At 57.3% G+C, this 20460-nt stretch overlaps 1 protein-coding gene across 1 annotated transcript in view; it reads right to left on the bottom strand.

Annotated features, from left to right (window-relative positions):
• Positions 1-14234, bottom strand: part of DNAH1 (dynein axonemal heavy chain 1) — a 67256-nt gene extending 53022 nt beyond the window's left edge. The window contains 8 exon segments of the mRNA XM_058288773.2: positions 3495-3747; positions 4191-4352; positions 6864-6996; positions 7721-7877; positions 8276-8450; positions 11012-11084; positions 12031-12397; positions 14149-14234. Of these exon segments, the coding sequence (XP_058144756.1) occupies positions 3495-3747; positions 4191-4352; positions 6864-6996; positions 7721-7877; positions 8276-8450; positions 11012-11084; positions 12031-12363 (1286 nt within the window). The 5' untranslated portion in view covers positions 12364-12397; positions 14149-14234.
• Between the last annotated feature and the right edge of the window lie 6226 nt (positions 14235-20460).

Below are 20460 nucleotides of genomic sequence, written 5' to 3'. Positions count from 1 at the left end.
TGACAGATAATGTACACTTAGAAAGCTCTAGAGAATCAATGATAAATCAAACTCAAACTTAATAGTCACAATAGCAGAGAAGAACCCATTTATATATAATAGCAACAAAGGAGATAAGATACTTAATAGGAAATATTTTAAACATGCATAAGCCAAACTTTAAAAGCACCCCTGAAAGACACAAAAGTAGATTTGAGCAAATGGACAAACATCCCTTGTTCTTGGGTAGACAATTCAACAACCGAAAGACGTCGACTACCTAAGGTAATTAAAAAATAAATTGCAATCCCAATTTAAAAATACCAAGATTTTAAAATAGAGGCAGACCAGAGCTCGTATGGAAAAATGAACTCGCAAGAATAGCCAAGAGCAGAGCAGGTGTAGCTCAGTGCTCGAGCATCTGCTTTGTATGTACGGGGTCCTGGGTTCAATTCCTGGTAACTCCTAAGAAAAAAAGGAATACCAGGAAAACAGTGAAAGAGGAAAGCTTCACAGGCACTGAAACATGCTATAAAACTTCTGTCATCAACACAGTGTGGTACAGGTGTATGATTAGACAAGCACATGCAAATTTACACTATGATATAGGTGGTGTCTCAGATCCCTGGGCCAAAGACAGAGTTTTAATAAATTCTGCTGAGACGACTGGTTAGCCTCTTGAAAACCATGAAATTAGATACATACCTACACATCCATACATGAGAATGGATTGGGAATACAAACGCGAAAGGATGAAACCCTACAAGTACAAGAGGAAAACCTTGGTATAAGGAAAGACTTCAATGTTTCAAAATCCAGATGCAGTAAAAGATTAATAAAATTGTCTCTAAAATTGTTTTTAAAGGTGTGGCAAAATACAACTGATAAACCTGGAGAAAATATTCACAACATATATCACAGATAAAGGGCTAATATCCCTAAAATATAAACAACCCTTAAAAATTAGAGGCGGAGAACCCCAAACACCCTGGAGGGAAAAAAAGGGCAAAAGACACGAGCAGGCAAGTCACAAAAAGATATACAACTTGACCTTAAACATATGAAAAGAGGTTCAACCTCATTCATAATAAGATAAAAATTAAAAGTACACTGAGAGGGAAGCAAATTTGGTTCAACTGATAAGAGTGTCCGCCTACCACGTGGAGGGTCCAGGGTTCAAACCCAGGGCCTCCTGACCTGTGTGGTGAGCTGGCCCATGTGCAGTGCTGATGAGCGCAAGGAGTGCCACCCGGGGGTGTCCCCAGCCTCGGGGAGCCCCACGCACAAGGAGTGCACCCCGTAAGGAGAGCCACCCCATGTGAAAAAAGCATAGCCTGCCCAGGAGTGGTGCTGCATACACGGATAGCTGATGCAGCAAGATGATGCAACAAAAAGAGACACAGATTCCAGGTGCCACTGACAAGCGGACACGGAAGAACACGCAGCGAATGGACACTGAAAGCAGACAATGGGGGTGGGGGATGGGAAAGGGAGAAAAATAAAATGAAAAATAATTCTTTTAAAAAAAAAGTACACTGAGATATAATTCTTACCTTCCAGACTCAAAATTTAAAAGAATCACAACGCACTCTGTCGGCCAGGCTGTGGGGAAGCAGGCAATTCCACACTGTGGGTGGACATGCAAAGTGATACAACCCTTACGGAGGGGAAGCTGGCAATACCTAACAAAACCGTATATGCACTTAGAGACCTAGCAGCTCCACCTCTAAGTCACACCTCCATCTATATGAACATACAAACGCATAAGGGTATTCATTGCAACATTACTTGTAATTGCAAAATACTAGAAATGATCTAACTGTCCACGTATTGGAAAATGAAGAAATTATGGTCCATCCACACAGTGGATGTGAAAAAAGAATGAAGGTTTTAATGCACTGATATGAATAGCAAGTATTGTAAGTGCAAAAAAAAACTATGGTGTTTCCCTTCATGTAAGAAGGAGGTATAAGGAAAGATGCATCCTTATTTGTGCAAAAATAAAAACAGAGAGGATAAACAGAACAAAATAAAGCAAGGATAAACCAGAAACTAGGGATATTGGTTATCTCTAAGGCACAAGGTGGGAACAGGGTGGAAAGGACTGGGAATGAGGACAGGATAAAAGGAATGGGAGTGGGGAGTGACATCTCTGAGTACACCTTTTTGAGTAATATTTGTGTGTGTGTGTTTAAACCAAGTAAATTTTGAACATAGTATTTTGGACTATATGCCTCAGGCTAAAGAGAAAAAAACACAAAAATATTAAACTATTTAGTAGGATTTTTCTTTTAAAAAATAGGGGTTAGCAATTTGGAAACTACTTTCTATGTATTCCAGGACTGAGCAAAGAAGTAAACACACTATGATTAGTGGGAGTCAGTTTTCTTTTGGAGAAAAGAATAACAAATAGGTAAACGTGAGATGAGCCCTGGGGTGTTGAAGTTAATTTGAAAGTGTCAGCGTGAGCTCATGGTTATTAACAGATAAGTCAATAGATACTTATTGTATCTATTGACAGAGTTGGGTGAGAAGGTTATATATAATATGTAATGTAATATAATAGAAAAGTATATATGGGAAACGGACTTTGGCCCAGTGGTTAGGGCGTCCGTCTACCATATGGGAGGTCCGTGGTTCAAACCCCGGGCCTCCTTGACCCGTGTGGAGCTGGCCATGCGCAGTGCTGATGCGCGCAAGGAGTGCCGTGCCACGCAAGGGTGTCCCCCGCGTGGGGGAGCCCCATGCGCAAGGAGTGCGCCCGTGAGGAAAGCCGCCCAGCGTGAAAAGAAAGTGCAGCCTGCCCAGGAATGGCGCCGCCCACACTTCCCGTGCCGCTGACGACAACAGAAGCGGACAAAGAAACAAGACGCAGCAAATAGACACAGAGAACAGACAACCAGGGGAGGGGGGGAAATTAAATAAATAAATAAATCTTTAAAAAAAAAAAAAAAAAAAAGAAAAGTATATACATCTATTTCCCTGAACTGTCTGCTATAAGAACCCAGAAGCAAGGACTTTCCAGTAGCAATGAGCACATCTAATGTCAAGACCTTGGTTTCTAACTACCCTTTCTGCCACAAGGAACTACGGCTCCTTGAAAAAATGGCTGATTGCAGGGCTGAGCCTGGGAAAGTACAACATGAGACTGGAACATCTTGCTGTGCCAGAAAGTAAGGGCAGGTGCGAAGAATGATGGCAACCTACCAAAAGAACACAGGAATACGCCTAAAGAGGATCCCACAGGCAATTCAGGAACAAGTTAAGTATCAAAATAAAAAATGATAGTAACAGATTATAACCCTGTGAACAAAATAAGAATTCATGAATCCACACCGATAAAGAGGGATCTGGAAATGAACAAGAAATTGTTTGGGGTCCCAGGAATTCCACAGAACAGTGAACAAGAAGCCCCAAACAGATAAGCAAACAAGAGCGCTACCGCCTGGGCAATCACGGGAGGCTCCCAGGAGGAGGTGATGCCTGGCACAGGAAAGGGTCTGTTGGGGACTCACAGGGGCCCTTTGCGCATCCGCGGTGTGCTCATGGCCCACTGCTTGATCTGGCTCAGGCTCTGCTCGCTGATGAGGCGCTGGCCGTCGGAAGGCATGCAGTCCACGTACAGGTTGTAGAGCAGCAGCGCCTCCGTGTTCTTGCGCAGGGCGTCGGCCTGGACCACGCGCTGTGCAAACACGCAGGGGTCCTCGGCGCAGAAGAGGAGCTGGATCCGCGGCACCCAGTACTGGCAGTCCAGGAGGGGGGGCCTTCCTGGGGGCGGCAGGGGGCGGAGAAGGGGAGGCACGGTCAGGCCGCCCGGGCCGCAGGGCGCGGGGAAGCATCTCGGCTCTGCCACCGAGGCTGGTGGCCTGAGCAAGCTGCTTCCCTTCTCTGAAGCCCTGCTGTACCTGAGACGTGGCTCGACGACACCCCCTGCCCACCTCACAGGGTGTCACGGATGGACAGGCAAGGGCTTTGGAAACTGTAAAGAGCTGTGCACAGAAGGCTGTTCAAGGGCAAACTGTAAAGAGCTGTGCACAGAAGGCTGTTCAAGGGCCTTGCGTCAACGCCACACCCAGGGCAGCCGTCACCCACGGAGGGGCCTCGGGCTCTTCGCAGTGGGGCCGTTGGCCCTCCCTGGTTCTCGGGGGTGAGCAGGGTGCACGGCAAGGAGGAGCTCAGCCCTGAGCTGGCTGCACCCTGGCAGCCGGTACCTTCGGCGGTGACGCCTCCGTTCAGGATGGGCCTCCCCATGGCGTCCCGCACCAAGCCCTTCTCGTCCGTCTTGTGCACGAGGTACAGCTTCTTCTCCTCGTCGTAGTCCAGGACACCCACGCTGCACCACTGGTACGTCACCTTCTGGCTCTTGGGGTCCTCTGAAATGGGAGGAGAGCTCCGCCAGGGCTCCTGCCACGCGGCGGGGGCCTTTGCGGGCGGGCAGCGGCGCTGGGCATGGCCTCGCTCCGACCGCAGTGACCCCGAGTCCGGTTGAGCGGGCCCCCGATGACCCCAAGGCCACAGGAGGACAGTGGCCAGAAGGACCGGGCTTCTCTGCGCTTGTGCTCTGCATGACCCCTCCTGGGGCAGAGACAGCCTCAGGCCACCGGCGCTGGGATGGGAAGCATGAGAGCCCCAGGCAATCAAGAGACTTGGGGGCCCAGTAGCAAAGGCCGCGGGGCTGAGCTGGGGACCAAGGCTGGGTGAAGTCCTCCCGGTGGGCTGTGGGTGGCAACGGAGCCCCTGGGCCGCTCATAGCACGACAGGGCGGGGCAAGGCAGGCCGCTGGCCTGTGATGGGCTCAAGGTGGACCTCAGGGCCTCTTTGGTCAGAATGAGCCTCCCACCTCCCCCTTGGGCTGAAAGCCTTTGCCTACTTCTCCAGATCACCCCCACCCCCATGGCCCCCTCACTCCTTGCTCTCGAGCCTCATTGGCCATGGGGCGACTCCCGTGACACCAGAACTCGCTCTTGCCCCAGGGTCTTTGCACTGGCTGTGCCCTGGCTGGAGCACCCCTCCCTTCAGTCGCCTCACTGCTGGTTTCTTCCCTGCTCCACTGCCTTCTCCTTGGAGAAGCAGCCCTCCCCGCCCTGCCCCAGGCACGCTCTGACCCTGCCTGTGTCCCTCTCAGGACTTGTCGCTGTTCAGCATTCTATTTTGCAGGCATCCTAGCCTGGTTCATGCCAGCTCCTCACACTAGTCTCAGCTGTCTGTAAGGGCAGCAGGGTCTTGGTCCTTCTTGGTCACAGCTGTGTCCCCTGTGCCTGGAATGCAATCTAGTATGTAGTAAGTGTTCAATAAACTTTTTTTTTTTTGAGGTACCAGGGCCAGAGATTGAACCCAGGACGTGTATGTGGGAAGCCAGTGCTCAACCACTGAGCCACATCGGCTCCTGGGTTGGTTTTCTTGTTGTTGTTCGTTGTGTTTTTTGGAGGCACCAGGGACCGAACTTGGGACCTCCCGTGTGGGAAGCAGGTGCTCAACCGCTTGAGCCACATCCACTCCTTCAGTAAACTTTTGTGGAAGGAAGGGGCATGCAGCACGGTGCCCAGGAGAGGCCTCGACACATAGTGACTCAAAGCAGATTCAGCCTGGCGTGAGGAAGGAAGAGAGGCGGGAATTCCAAGGAAACGCTTCCCGCCTGCCGACCTCCATCCCGGCATGGGATAGAAGAGGGGGAGACGCTGCGCCACCTCCCCTGCTTCTGCTCTCTCGCCTTTTCTTTCCCTGCCTACTGAGTCTCCCTTTAGAAACGGCTGGCCTTGCCTTGGCTCAACGGAGAGGAAAAGATGCCCCCAGCCGAAAACCAGCAGACCCCGGCAGAGATGCCCCCTGCCAGCCCCCACCCCCGCCAGGGCCCACAGCCCGGCCAGGGCCCACGTGGAGGGCCGCGGGGGAGGCTGGGACTCGGTGCACGTGAGGTTAGCACAGCCCCAAACCTTCTGGTTTTATCACCAGGAATTGGAGACCTGGGAACAATTGAGTTAAATTATTTCGGCAATTAAGTCCAAAGGAAAGGGAATATTCTAGGTTTCTTGTCTAGTTCAGAGAAATTGATTCCGGCATTAACATGTTTTAAAATGAGACATAAATTGACAGCCTGCTGGGTGGACTCCCTGCGGGCTCCCTGGAGGCCGAGAGTCTTAAAACCAGTCACTGCATCACAGTCCTGACTCCCACCTGGGGGCTGGCCCGCGGGGCCTGGCCCTGCCGCAGCATCCCGTCCCCGCACCGGCCAGGGAGCGGAGCGGCCCTCAGCCCTGCACAGGGGATCGGCCCCTCCACCCGCCAGCCTTTCACCCCAGACCTCCTTCCCGGAAGCCAGGGTGGAGGCCGTGGCTGCAGGAAACCGGAGAGAGCGTCCACGGTCACCAGGGCAGGCCTGGGGCCAGAGGAGGGGCCGGGGGACTGTGTGCCATAGAGCCGAGGCGTGCCAGAAGTGGCCGGTGTCAGTGAGGGATGTGCGCCCATGTGTGTGCGAGACAGCGCTTGTGAACGGATGACAGCAGGGTATGGGTGTGTGACAGTGAGTGTGCTTGGGCACAGGTGTGGCAGTGTGTGCGTGTCCATGCAGAGGGAAGAGCCAAGAGGCCACAGCGGCGGCGGGGGCGGCAATGGTGATTTCTGGGTGGTGGGCAGGAGGGGCGGGACTCGTGCCCCTTACAGCCTCGTGCATTGTTTGAATATTTGCAACAAGCCTGTATCGTTTTTATTACAAATGAATCAACGTTTTTTTTTACACTTTAGGACCCCGGGCCCTGCACTGCCTGCCTCCGTGGCCAGCCCCTCGGCCCGAATGCCGCCGGAAGGCGAAGGCGGAGGGGGCGTCCACCTCCTCGGCCTCCCACGCTGCCGGGCCCCATCGGGATGCCCCCGCGCCGCGTCCTCACCATGCCCCAGGCTGTCGTCAGTAGGCAGGAGGGCTTTTCCGGGGACAGGCTTCCTGTCGGGAGACCCCGGCTCCACGCCCCTGCTGAGCCACTCGTGGGGAGTGCGGCAGTCCAACTCCTCGTTGTCGAACACCTGGAGGAGAGCCGGCAGCCGCTGGGGGGCGCGGCTCAGCCTCCTGGGGTCGGGGGGCGGGGGGTGCCCAGGTCGGCTGGGGCCCAGGGAGCCGTCCCGACAAAGCGCCCCAAAGCGGACAGCAGGATGTGGGCTCTCCCCACAACGGCCGGAGCTCGTCCCACGCAGGCCTGATGGAAGGGGCCCCCCCCAGCGTTCCTGAGCACCCCCCCCCTCGGAAAGGAGGTGGCCCTTGACAGCTGCTGCAGGCTTCGCCTCCCACAGGGACAACCCGGCAAGAGACACGCAGGGCCGTGGAGCCAGGAGATGGGGGAAGAGAGCAAGAGCCGGCCTACTTGCCCCACCTTACCCCACGGGGGCTGCCCTCGTGCCCGCCATCCCCAGTCTCCCCTCTCAGCAAGCCTGGAGGCAACCCCCGGGCAAGGTACTGGTCAGGGAAGCCTGTCCCCACCGCCACAGGCCAACTGGGCGCCTTCTGGGGGCCCCGGGGTGGCCGGGGGCCGGGCTCAGACAGGCAGGCTTCCCAGCTCCCAGGAAAGGCAGGTGGTCACAGCCCAGGGCCTGGAATGCTCGACGCGCCCGGGTGGGGTCGGTCACGCGGGTGTCGTGACGAGTGAGCGCTTGAGACCGGCGTGGGGTCCCCTTTCAGGTCTGACCCCCGCCTCGGCCGGTGTCCTGCGCCCCCCACCCCTGCCCACCGGCCCTCCGCGGGAGCTGGGCTCACCTGCAGCGGGAGGTAGACAGGGAAGAGCGGGTCGTGGCCCTGTTCGATGGTCTGGGGGTTCTGGGGGTCGGGGTGCCTGGGCATGAGCTTGTTGGAGTCGACGCCCTTGTGGCTGAGCAGCTGCTCGATGTCCAGGCTCAGGTACTGCCGCTTCCTCCTGGCCATGGGCGGGGAGGGGCCCTCGTGATGGCTCGGCGCGTGCCGGGGCTCCGCAGGTGTCCGCCAAGGCCCGCGGGGTCGCGCCGCCCGGGCTGTGCCCAGAGCCCTCTGGGGCCCTCCTCCCTCTGGGAAAGCCGTGTAGTGGCCGGGGTTGCTGGCGGGGTCCCAGCTGCCCTTCCGTCCTGCCCTGGCCATCCCACTGCAGTGACCTTAAGGCCAGCCTCCCCCCTTCCACAGGGAGGAAGGCGATTTGTTCCTGTGAAGGGACACAGGGCTGGAAGATTTTATTTAAGGCCATGGGCACAGACCGGTCTGCCATGGGGGCTGTCACCCATGGCCTAGGGTCCATCAGCCCCTGCGTTGGCCAGGCCCGCCCGCCTAGTGCCCGGCAGGTACCTCTCAATCTCGATCTTGCGGGGGCACTGGCCCGGCAGCACCTCGAAGGGCACCTGCACCTTGGGCTCGTAGGCCTGCAGGGGGAAGTCGGTCTCGGTGAGCAGCTGGGTGGTAGCCCCGATGCGCTGCTGCTCCACGAGCTGCTGGAAGTCCTCGGGGACCACGAAGGTGCCGACTGCAGGTGGAGGCCGAGGCAGGGGCGGCAGGGTCAGGCTCGGCCCCCGCTCCCGTATAAGACACGGCACCAAGCAGGTGCCAAGCGCGCACGCTCTGGGGCCCGGGAAGCTCGGAGCCTGGCCTGCGGCTCACCCAGAAGGTCTACGCTGGTCCTGCTCTCCCTGTCCAGGGCCAACGTGCCCGACCGTTCCCCTCCATGCCACCCAGGACCCCAGAAGCGGTGGCCACCGCTCAAGCCAGGTGCTTAATTCAACTACCAGTGAGGTTACGACCGCACAGGGAGGCCAAGCGGTAGCTCCCTGTGCTTCTGCAATGGGTGCCTGCCACCCCTGCCGCACAGGTCCCCAGCCTGTCAGTCTCATCACCACGCACTCCCTACTCCCCGGGGCCGTTCCCAGGCACGGGCAGCACGACCAACCCTGTGGGCCCCTCAAGTCCCCAAATCCCCCCCTCCTCAGCCAAGGCCACGGGAAGGTTTTCACTTCCGGGTCTGGGGGGAGAGGAGTTGGCGGAGAGGGACCCACAGACAGGGGGAGCAGCCACCCCAGTTTTCCTGGGACCAAATGAGGGGTTTCCCAGGACGTAGGGAGTTTAGTGCTAAAAGTAGCAAAGTCCTAGACAAACCAGGACAAGAAGTTCCCAGACCCACAGAAGGAGGAAAATGGGGGTGCAGAATAAGCTGTAGGGGAAGCGGATGTGGCTCAACTGATGGAGCATCTGCCTAACATATAGGAGGTCCAGGGTTCACATCCAGGGCCTCCTGGTCCGTGTGGTGAGCTGGCCCACGCACAGTGCTGATGCGCGCAGCGAAGAGCACCATGCCATGCAGGGGTGTCCCCCGCCGAGGAGAGCCCCACGCACCAGGAGCGCTCCCGGCAGTGAGAGCCACCCTGTGTGAAAAGCGCAGCCTGCCCAGGAGTGGTGCCGCACACACGCAGAGTTGACGCAGCAAGATGTAACTAAAAAGAGACGCGGATTCCCAGTGTCCCGAGAAGGCTAGCGGACACAGAAGAACACACAGTGAATGGACACAAGAGAGCAGATAATGTGGGGAGGAGGGGGGAAGGGGAGATAAATAAATAAATAAATAATAGTCTTTAAATAAATAAAAGAATATGCCATAGGAGGAGCCCTTGTTCCCAGGGGCTCCAGGGGGGCCGGAAATGGCTCCATTCCTGAGTGGAAGATCCAGAGAGGCCCAAGGGGCCTGGGAGGCCCTGGGGAGCCTCTCCTTGGGCCTCACCATCTCCTGGGGGGCAGGAGGGAGTCCCTCAGCAGGATGGCCCCCCTGGGGGGTCCCCTCCAGAGGCGCGAGGCTCTAGAGGCCACCCACCTTCTGCTGAGGTCTGCCCTCTCACCACCAGGCCAGGTGCTCAGGGAGCTTCACGGTCCCAGAAAGGCCCGGGCGAGCAGGCGATGGTCAGGCCCCCCAGGGCCTGAGCCCCTGGGACTGCGGGCTCCGGGGGCCCAGCGCTGAGCTTGGGGGGGGGACCAGGAAGCAGCCGGGGCGAGGAGAGCCGAGCGGGGACCTCCATTCCTACAGAGGGCACGCCCCGGTTGGCTTCTCAAGCCCTCAGTTTACCCTTCTGGCAGCAGGAGGGACTCGTGTTGTTGGCGGCCAAGAGCGCTGCCCGGCACCCCGGGTGTTTTGGGGCTGCTTCTCCCCCTGGGGGTGGGCTGGCAGAGCTGCTGCCCCTCCCCGGCCCTCCACGACACATGGGCACGGCGGGTTTTAACAATTTTCTGGGTCACAGATAGTTGTGAGACCACTGCAAATAGCAGGCTCGAGCCTCAGCTACCGGCACAAATGCACACACTTGGGGGTTCAGACCCCACAAGGCCCTTGGACCCTGCGAGGACGGAGCTCGGGCAGTGCCAGCAAGCAGCCAAGTCTCTCCTGAGGGTGGCGAGGAGGGACAGGCTTCCGGGACCACGGACATCAGGGTCTGACAGAAGGGGGTGTCCTCTCTGCCAGAGGAGAGGGGCGAACGTGGCCAAGTGGGAGCCCCCATTCCTCACCTCCACCCAGGGCCCTCCCTGCTCACGGCTCTCCTGGTCTTGCCTCATTCTCCCTTCCACCCCTGGGGACTGCCCCGCACCCTGCAGAGCTGTCACCGTCCTGACCACCCCAGCTGTGCCCCACGCTCACTGCAGAGCCTGAGGGGACCCTCCCTTCCCTCCTGTAGCAAACATCTGCAGGGCACCCACCCGTTCTAGGTGCTGGGACCCCAGTGAGAGATAAGACCTGGCCTCCCCCAGAAAACACCCACACAAATGCCCCCACCGTGCCCAGCTGGGCAGAGAGAACGGTGGCCCTCAGCTGCGCCAGCCCACCACAGTACATTGTCACGGCGCTGCTAGAGGAAGGATAGCGCAACTGCGGCCCACCCAGCACTCACCGGGAGCAGGGCCTGGGCAAAGCACCCTATTTCTTATCTCCATGTTACAGCTGAGGAAACTGGGACCCTCGGCCAAGAAGAGAGCACCTCCCCTTGACCAGAGCCCCTGCTCCTAAGCCCCTGCCAGGACCTGACCCACCCAGCCCACCCGGGCACTGACCTTTTGGGGTGAACTTGTTGAGGTCGGCCTGCCGCAGTAGGTCCTGCTGCATGCGGGGGCCGCAGCACACACCCTGAAACCAAACCCCAGAGCCCTGAGCAGGCGAGAGCAGCATGGGGACAGCCAGGGCCCGGGAGGGACCCCCAGGCCACGTGCCTTCCCTGAGGCCCACCAGGGAGCACCCCAGGAGCACAGGTTGGGGCAGAGCCCATGAATTCCCATGATTCCTCGCTCAGAGACGAGAGTGGGCGATGGGAGGCCATGGCCACCTGGGACATCCTGGTCCCCCTCCTCACTCTGAGGACACTCCCAGGGTGTGTCCAGGCTGAGCCACGAGACAGAAGTGAGGCCGGCCAGCAGGTGTCTCTGGGTGCTCCTCCCCCGAGAGGCCCCTGGCACCCCCTGAGGAGTGGCTAGCTGGCTCCTCGGCCCGCCCGCTGCCTTTTCAGCCTGTTCCCCTGCCCCCCACCTTCCTAAGGCTGCTTGGGACCTGCAGGGCTCTGTGCACACTCCCCCAGCCTCACTTTTCTTTTTTGAGGTACCGGGGCTGGGGAATGAACCTGGGACCCCATATGTGGGAAGCCGGCACTCAACCACAGAGCCACATCGGCTCCCAAGCCTCACCTTGGCACTGTCCCCTCACACTCCACACTCCTCCTTCACATGGGCCCTGCCTGGAACCCCCCAACTTTTCCAGCACATGCCCGCCCACCTCTTCGATCTCATCCAAGGAGCCCTTCCCAGCCAGGGCTGGGGAGGGCCCCCCATCAAAGCCACGGCCCCATCCCTACCGTGTGCCCAGGGTTCGGCCCAGGGCGCGACTCGCAGCAGGCGCTCACTGCTGAGTTGGTGAATGGGTGAATGGACAGAAGGATAGATGGATGGACGGATGGACAAACTGACAGAGGACAGATGGACAGATAGGTGGATAGACGGCTAAAGGAACAAATGGATGGGCGGTGGACAAAGGGAACCCACAGGGAGTTCTCGGCCCGGTAGGGGGCAGCTGCCACACTCACGCCAAGCTGATCCAAGGTTCCAGGGCTGAGGACGTCCGAGTAGAACCCGCGCTGCTTCATCACCGGGTACCTCTTATCAGCGTCTGTCAGGGGTGATTTCCGGGGCTGCCCCAAGTCTGAGATCAAGGGTGGGGCCATGGGCACGGGTAAAGATGGGGGCTGAGGGTCGGGATCTGGAGGAGGTCCCCGGAGAATCTGCCCCAGGTTGCACTCGAGGTCGGCCAGAGTCCTCCCCAGGGCGCAGCCTCCGTCTTCAGAAGCACTTCCCGGGCTGCCCGGGGGGCCACCAGGGGCCTTTCCCGGCATCCACTCTGCTTTGTCAGGCTTCTCCATGTTGCTTCTCAGGCTGACGCCCCAGCCAGGGCTCCTGGAGAAGACACCAGTGTCACCTGGCCCTTGCCAGCCCCGCTGCAGCCCCCAGGTGCCGTGACCCAGGCCTGCCTAGCCCACCTCTCCCCAACAAGCCCCGCTCGCCGCCCGCAGACGACAGGAGAGGGGTGGACAGTGTCCGGACAGACGTGTGGTGCCAAGAGGGCTCCCCCAGGGACAACGGGCCTTCCCTGATGCTGCCTGTGAGAAGGAAGCCCCCGAGGGGGGCGGGAGTGAGGGGAGAGTGCGGACCTCCCGGCACAGGCCCGCAGGTGACGGCAGCCTCTGCCTGGGGCTGAATGAGGCTGGCAGGAGGGAGAAGGACGCTCCCCCTCCTTCTTGGGAGGGAGCCAGCCAGTAACACGCAGAGGTGGCCTTGGTGGGCACGGTGTTGGGAATGGTGACTGTTATCAGGGTCTTTCACCCGACGTCTCATTTAAATCTCTAAGGTCGGAACCGAAACTCTCATTTCTCAGAGGCCAGGCTCAGAGATGTTAAGTGACCTGCTCATGGTCACACAGCCAGCAAGAGGCTCAGGTGGAATTTGAACCCAAATTCTCCTTTCTCCCATCAGATCACCCAGGAGGCCTGTTGGCCTGAGCCAGGGGAGGCTTCGGGTTGGATTTACTATCAGTTAACTTCATACTGACCCAACTGCCCACCAAGCACTGGGCTGGACAGACATAGATGATCAGGGAGGTATGACCCTCACAAAAGGGACTACTATTATCACCCTTTCACAAATAAGGAAACGAAAGCCCAGAGAAGTTAAGTAACTTGCAAAGGACACACAGCCAAGAACTGGCAGAACCAGAATGGAAGTCGAGGTGTCCACCACTGGCTGACCCCAAGGTCCATGTTCCCAGTACCACAACACTGGCCCTCAAACTGTCCTGAGGAGCCCTCGGATTCTGCAGGGTGGGCGTCTGGAGGGGGTGGGGCAGCAGGAGGGCTTCTAAGCCACCCAACCCACATGCAGGGGCCTGGGTAAGGTCTCACTGGACAGATGGGCCTGGAGCTGTAAGGAGTTTTGGAGGAGCTATGGGCTTGTCAACACTGAAGTGGTACGAGGTCCCACAGGCTGCGGTTCCCATCACCTTTCTGGAGCACTCACCTGACATGACCCCCCACCCCCACTGTTCCCGCACTGTCTGAAGCTCCTCTCTGCAGGGCCCGCCTCCTTTAGATGGTATATTATAAACATATAGTATAATCATGTGTGCACATCTGGCTCCCCTGTCGGGACGGGCCTGAGAGCTGCAAATCCAGGTGTGCCTACAGCACTGGTCTCTAGAACCTCAGCACCCAGCCCTGGACTGGGCACACTCGGCACACACCAGGTGCCAAGAAAGTGCCCAGTGATCTGTGAATGAACGAATGAACGAATGGGGTGAGTCAAGAAGGAATGAAGCCTGAGCGATAGGTGCTGCAGTGCCCTCCCAACACAGAGATGGGAACGCCGAGGACCGGGGAGACCTGGTGCGGTCAGGTCCCCAGAGGGACTGGCTCGCTGACCAGAGGCCGCGCCTTCCCTGCGGGAGCCTTCCAGGAGAGGCAGTGGGCCGGGCCCAGGAACCCAGTCGGGGAGGTTTTTCTGCCAGGTCATTTAAAAGTGCGTCCCCTCCTTCCCAGCCGCCAAGGCTCCCGGGCTCCCCCAGCCAGGCCCGGGAAGACGCCGTCCTCTCCGTCGCCCGCCTTCTCCAGGTCCCCGGCCCGTGCTCGGCCTCCACCCCTCGGCCACCAACCTACCGCAGGGCTCCGAGGCGCAAGCGGCCGGCGGGGCAGAGCGCGGCGGCCCCGTCTCTAGGGAAGGACGCCGGCCCGTTGCTGAGGGGAGGGGCGGGGCCATCCGGCGCCGCGGGGGCGGGGCTTGCGCCTTCGCCCCGCCCCGCCCCGACCAGGCGCCTGCGGCCGGGAACGTGCTGCTTCCGGCACCCCCGAAGGCCTGGGGAGCGCCCCCCGCCGGCGGTGGGGTTCGGGTGGGTGGCGGCCGTCTGGGCTTTTAAAAGCCGTGCTTCGTTACCCATCTCCCCTCCTGGACCCCTCTAGCGTAAGAGACGAAACAGCCAAACGCAGTGCCCGGACTTCTATGGAATCCTGGGTTCCCTTTTTTTTTTTTCTTAATGCTAGGTAAGTAGCCATTTGGGAAATGCAAATTAAAACCACGAGATACCACTTTATTCCCACAAAGATGGCTATTATTTAAAAAACGGAAAACAAGTATTGGAGAGGATAGGGATAAACTGGAACTCTACTGCATGGTTGGTGGAAACGTAAATAAACTGGTTCCAAAAAAAGTTTAATGCAGAATTGCCATTTGACCTGACAATCCCACTTCTAGGTATGTATGCCCAAAGGCAGTGAAAACAGGGTTGCACAGATTCTTGTACACCAATGTTTATAGCAGCAGTATTCCCAAGAGCCCAGAGTGGAAGCAACCCAAGGGTCCATCAGCAGATGAGCGGCTAAAGAAAATGTGGTCCATACACACAAGGGAATATTATTCGGCCAAAAGGAAAAAATGAAGTTACAAGACATGCTGCAACACGGAAGGACCTGAAAACATGCTCAGTGAAATAGGCAGGGCACATAGGGATAAAAATTGTGTGAGATCCCTTTTAAGAAATGACTAGAAACAGAAAATGTGCAGAGACAGAAAGCAGAGAAGAGGTTAGCAGGTAAGGTTATGGGGGGAAAAAAAGAGAGAATTTCGGTTTACAAATTGGAAGTTCATATGGAAGCCACCTTGGCTGTACAGATGGTCAGGGCACTGTGCAAAGGGTCTGTTCTCTAGAGGCCCACCGCTCGCTCGCGCTCTCACACACACGCGCACACACCCACACAGGCCTGCTACAGCTCACCCATCTTGAGAAAAGGCAGTGGATGCACCTGCCCTCTTCCTGCCTGGGTCCCAGGGCCTGCCCTCCTAAGCCCTCATCTGCCTCAAAGGGGCTTTGATCCCCCCGCCCTGTCCTGGAGTTGCTAATTTTCTTCGATGTGATGACAGTATTGGGGTTATGTAGGAGACGGTCCTTGTCATTGTTGCTGTGGGCCGAAGGAGAAATGTCAGGATGTCTGTCAGTTCCTATCAAATGGCTCAGCAAAATGTATATATTATCTTTTTTAAAAAAGAAGATAAAGCAAAATAATCCAATTTAATAATTAGGGAATAGGAAAGTTTGCAGATGTCCACTTTACCAGTCTTTCAAATTTTCTGTAAGAGAAACAGGTGGGATCACAAACCAAAGAAAAGAAAAGAAATCGCTCCGCCTTAACCTGAGAACCTCTGTCCCCTCCATGGAGTTGGCCCCATTTCACAGAGGGAGAAACTGAGGCTCAGTGAAGGGACAAGTCTCAAGGTGTCTCGGGCCGCTTGGGCCTCGGAGTCCTCCGGTAGGTTGGTGGTGGGGGAGGTAATAGGTCCTGCATTTTCATTACATATACATCCAACTTTAGGCCACCTTTCAGTAGTGCTGTCTTGCTACCAGGCCTGTGCTGGGTCCCAAGTGTCTGGAATTGAAACAGACTCTGTCCCCACCGCAAAATGTCAAGTGCGAGAGGCAGAGAAACCAGGGCTTGAGGAACCCAGAGCAGCGTTTTAGCATTGCCTGGAGACAGTGATTTGACTTTTGCTCAGAGTTCTGCTTCCTCTGCCCAGGACATTTCTCCAGCAATTCCTCACCAACTCCTCTTCATCCTTCAAAACCCAATGCTGGTACAAACTTCCCTGAGCCTGAACTGTGGTTTTATTTGCTTTTCATGTCGGCATTTGCACAGTAGGTACTCAGGGACAGTTGCTGAAGGAAGGAAAGAGTGTGAGAAGGATCCGAAACAAGAATGGCCACAGCTCTGTGAGGGGACAGAGAGCTCCAAAACCCTGTTTAGGGCAGCCTGCCTCTTCCATGGGGCTAGGGGTGGGCTGTATACCCCACACTTCTTCCCCCCTTTTGCCCGGCTCTTCCCACACTGGGTACAGCTGTCCAAAAAGCTGGCATACCCATCCGGGTTGCCACAGCAACATCAGCCTATGGTGGGACGTCAAGAATGAGAGGGCAGAGCGAGAAGCCAGGAAAGTTGCTAAGGCAACACAGTCGACTGGCAACATCACAGGGGCCACAGCTGCTGGACAGATGGACAGGTCACTGCAGAAAGGGTCTGCTCTCAGGAGGCCCAGCTCAGACAGACGGACACACACACGTACACTGCAGCGCAGCCTCAGCCCTCCTCAGGTGCAGGCTGTGGACGCGCTTGCCCCCTCCCTCCCTGGTAGGGGCCGGTAGGTCAGTCCCTGCTCCCCTGGGTCTCAGGGACCCACCCTCTAAAGCCGCCTTCTGGTTCTGGCTTTGACCCCCTGCCCTGCCCTGGAGGCTGTCATTCATTCTGGGCTCTCTGGGGCTAAAGGTGGCGCTTAGCTGCGGGGGCCCCCCACCCCAGGGCCTCTTCCCCTCCCCTGGTGGGAGGGCAGCCTCGGGTCCTCCGTGAGCTGGAAGGGGAGGGCGGAAACCGTGGGGCTGGCCGTGCTCCTGGTGAGCTGGGGTCCTGCGAGGCACGCAGCGGCCCAGTGCAGCCCCCTGCTGAGAGGTCGGGAGCTGGGGGCCTGGGGCAGGCAGGCCGCTCAGGGGCCCTGGCCCAGACCGATGCGCTTTGGGCAGAGCGGGGGTCTCGGGGCCTGACGGGCCTGGTCTGCCCCCTCCCCTGTGCATTCCTGCGGGCCCTGAGAGCGCAGGAGTAAGGCTTCGCTGGCTGCGGAGATGGAAGCGGGAATGAATGGGCAGCAGGGGGTGGCGCAGATGTGCCCTTCACGTGGCCAGCCAGCCAGAACGGAGGGCAACAGATTTCCAGACGGGTGGCTAGAGCTGCCCGCTGCCCCTCGCCGGTCTCTCGGGCCCCCAGGATCTACCTCTTGTTTGCTAGGCCCAGGGCTCTGAGCTCCTGCTCAGGCTGATGCATGGGGGACATCGGGGAGGGGGCGAGGCCAGGGGTTCACAGCCCGCCCCCGGCCCACCTTGACCCTTACCCTCCCTGCCATGGCCAGCCAGCCTCAGCAGCTCTGAGTGGCACCTTCTATGATGAATAGAAATGGGGACACCCCAAGCTATTAAAAATGATGTTTACTAATGTAAGGGGGAAATGGAAAGGAGAAATGAGATTATAAGGCTGTGAGTCTCTAAAAAAGAGTCTGGAGGTTATCAGAAGGAATACCCCTATGTACAACTGAACAGAGTCTAAGAGACAGATAAGGTAGATACAACGCCAGGTATTGGTTCTTTTGAGGGATAAAGAGACCCACGGGTTCTATGGTCATGGCAGAAGGGGTTCAATGCCATGACAGATGACCCTTCTTTGGAGCTGGTGTTTCTGCGTGATGGAATTGGACTCAGAGGGGATCTCTTTTCACAAGACTTGCATGCTACTTTATTGGAATTGTAGTTGGTGCTGGGTTTAAGATATATGTAGGGGATTTGAATCTCTGGACTGATAATATGACACCCAGGCCCAGAGCCTCAACAGACTTCAGCTCCTACACTTTGATTTATTGGACTTACTCCACTCAGCTAACATGGAGTTGAAGAAGGTCAACCACCACAACATGGAGCCTAGAGTGTCTACAACTAGAAGCGGGAGGAGTGCATCCGGTACCCATGTGGAATCTAAGCCCTCACTTGACATAGGTGTGCAATGGACACAACCAATCCAATGTCCACAGAGAAAATGTGGAATGGGTGTGGGAACGGTAGCCATGGTGGCTGCTGGGTGTGGGGAACGGGAGGAAGAGATGAGATGTGGAGGCATTTTCGGGACGTGGAGTTGTCCTGGATAGTGCTTCACGGACAATTACGGGACATTATAGATCCCCCCAGGGCCCACTGGATGGAACGTGAGAGAGTCTGGGCTATGATGTGGACCATTGACTATGGGGTGCAGTGATGCTCAGAGATGAACTTATCAGGTGCAATGGATGTGTCATGATGATGGGAGAGAGTGTTGCTGTGGGGGGAGTGGGGGGCGGGGGCGGTGGGGTTGAATGGGACCTCATATTTTTCATAATGTAATTTAAAAAAATAAAAAAATAAATAATAAAAAATAAAAATAAAAATGATGTTTACATGAAAGCATATCTACAAGGTTTATACATGGTTGCATGATCAAAGACTGATTTCTAAAAAAAAAAAATTTAAACAATATTTATTTTGCCTAAAAAATGATGTTTACAGAGTTTGCTAATGATGTGAGCAAGACTTTTAATAGAATGTTAAAATATATTGGAAAAAGAGTATTTTTTCAACTTAAAAAAAATGGAGACAAATTAATGTTCCTTGGAGCCATTTGGTCAGCTTGACAGCTAAGACCTTGAAAGCCGATCCTAAAAGCCCCAGGCCATTCCCACCTTTACTCCTGTGCAGCCTCCCAGCTGGAATCTCCTCTTTCCTTCTTTTCCACTCTCAGTTTTCCATTCCCAGCTCCGGCCACACCTCCTCAGGAAGTCCTCCCTGGTTGCCTCTGGCCACTCAACACACCTACACTCACCTCAGGGGTTCCAGAGAACCAGGGTCTGTACCACTTTGTAGCCATCCCTGTGATGGTCCCTGCTGTGTCCCCCAACTGGAGGTGGGCACGGGCAGTGAGGATCGGGGTGCTGCTTTGCCCAGCAGCACGGCTGGTCCAGCAGTCCAGGACCTGACCGGGGACAGAGCAGCCCTGAAGATGGCGGCCACCGACAGCGGCCCAGCTGCACGTGGCCCCACCCTCGCGCCCCCTTCCCCAGGCCCCTTCCCTCTGAGCGGCCACCCCAGACCATGCCCAGGGACAGAGAAGGTCTCCCCGGCCTCCACCTGCTGTGGAGCCCGGGGACAGGCCCTGGGACCGTGACGTCTCTCCCAGGCCACTTCCAGCAGGGCCGCTGGGGCTCCCCGGGAGGCAGTTTCTCATCCCAGGGCACCGGCGGCTGGAGGCCTGAGTGCCCGCGGTTTCTCCTGAGCCCCGAGGCGCTCGTGTGCACCCGGCGAGCACCAGCTGAGTGACCGCTGGGGAGAGTCGGTGACTTCACCAGCTCGGCCTGTGACCCCCCAAGCATCCCCACCCCCACTCTCAGGAGCCTTGGCTCGTGGTGGCTCAGCTGGGCCCACCCCCCACCACCCCTCCTCTCAGGACTGGCTGCTTTGGGGACCTGGCCCTGCCAACCTGACCTTTCACCCATCCCTGGAAAGGGCCGTGGGTGGGCGCAGGAGCCCTAGGTTCTGACACTCACTTGCTGGGCAAGTCCCTTCCCTGCTAAGCCTCAGTTTTTCTATCTGCACAGTGGGAACACAAGCCTGGCCCAGCCCCACAGGGGGGTCACGTGGGCAGAGTGGTTTGAGGGACACCAGGATGGTTTCCCTGCCCCACATTCTCCATCCCTGGCCAAAGCCTTGGGAAGCTGAGAGGATAAGAAAGCTCCAGCAACCCTGTCGATAGGTTTTCCTCATTACCGGAGGGAGGGGGCACCGTCCTCCCCTCCGGCTTACAAATGGCCTGCATTGGCGCAGGGTGACAGTGACGAGATCAGGGTGCTAGGAGCGGACAGTCTCTTGGCCATCTGCTCCCACACTCCCAGTAAGGCAAACTGAGGTCCCAAAAAGGGAGCGGCCTCATCCAAGGTCACCGCAGAGTGGGATGGGAACCGGGGCTGGCCTCTTACCCAGCGGGGCCACTGGAACGCGGGCCACGAGAAAAAGCCCAGTGGCCGTGGCAATCTCATCTCCTTCTCCAGGGGGAGGGCCTCTGCCGTGGCCTCCAGCTCCTTCTCCCCACTTGTTCCTCCACTTCCCCAGTGGTGGGTAAGGCGGGCAGGGGAGGATTGGGGTCAGCCCTGCAAGCTCGCCTGCCTGGCAGGCACTGGGAGCGCCCAGGGCCACAGGTACCACTTTGTGGGAGAAATGGCTGCCGGGCTCCCTCCAGCAGCAGCCACCCCTCCTGTGGGGTCCCTGCCCCAGTGTCCTCATCTTCCCCCAGAACCTCTGACAGGCCTCTCAAGAGCCTGGACTCAGGGGGCTTTGTCCCTGTGCCCAGTCCCCCGTGCCT

The sequence above is a fragment of the Dasypus novemcinctus genome, chromosome 26 (assembly GCF_030445035.2).
Source record: "Dasypus novemcinctus isolate mDasNov1 chromosome 26, mDasNov1.1.hap2, whole genome shotgun sequence".
NCBI lineage: Eukaryota > Metazoa > Chordata > Mammalia > Cingulata > Dasypodidae > Dasypus > Dasypus novemcinctus.
The sequence above is the reverse complement of the archived record's forward strand: the minus strand, read 5'-3'. Positions and strand labels throughout refer to the sequence as shown.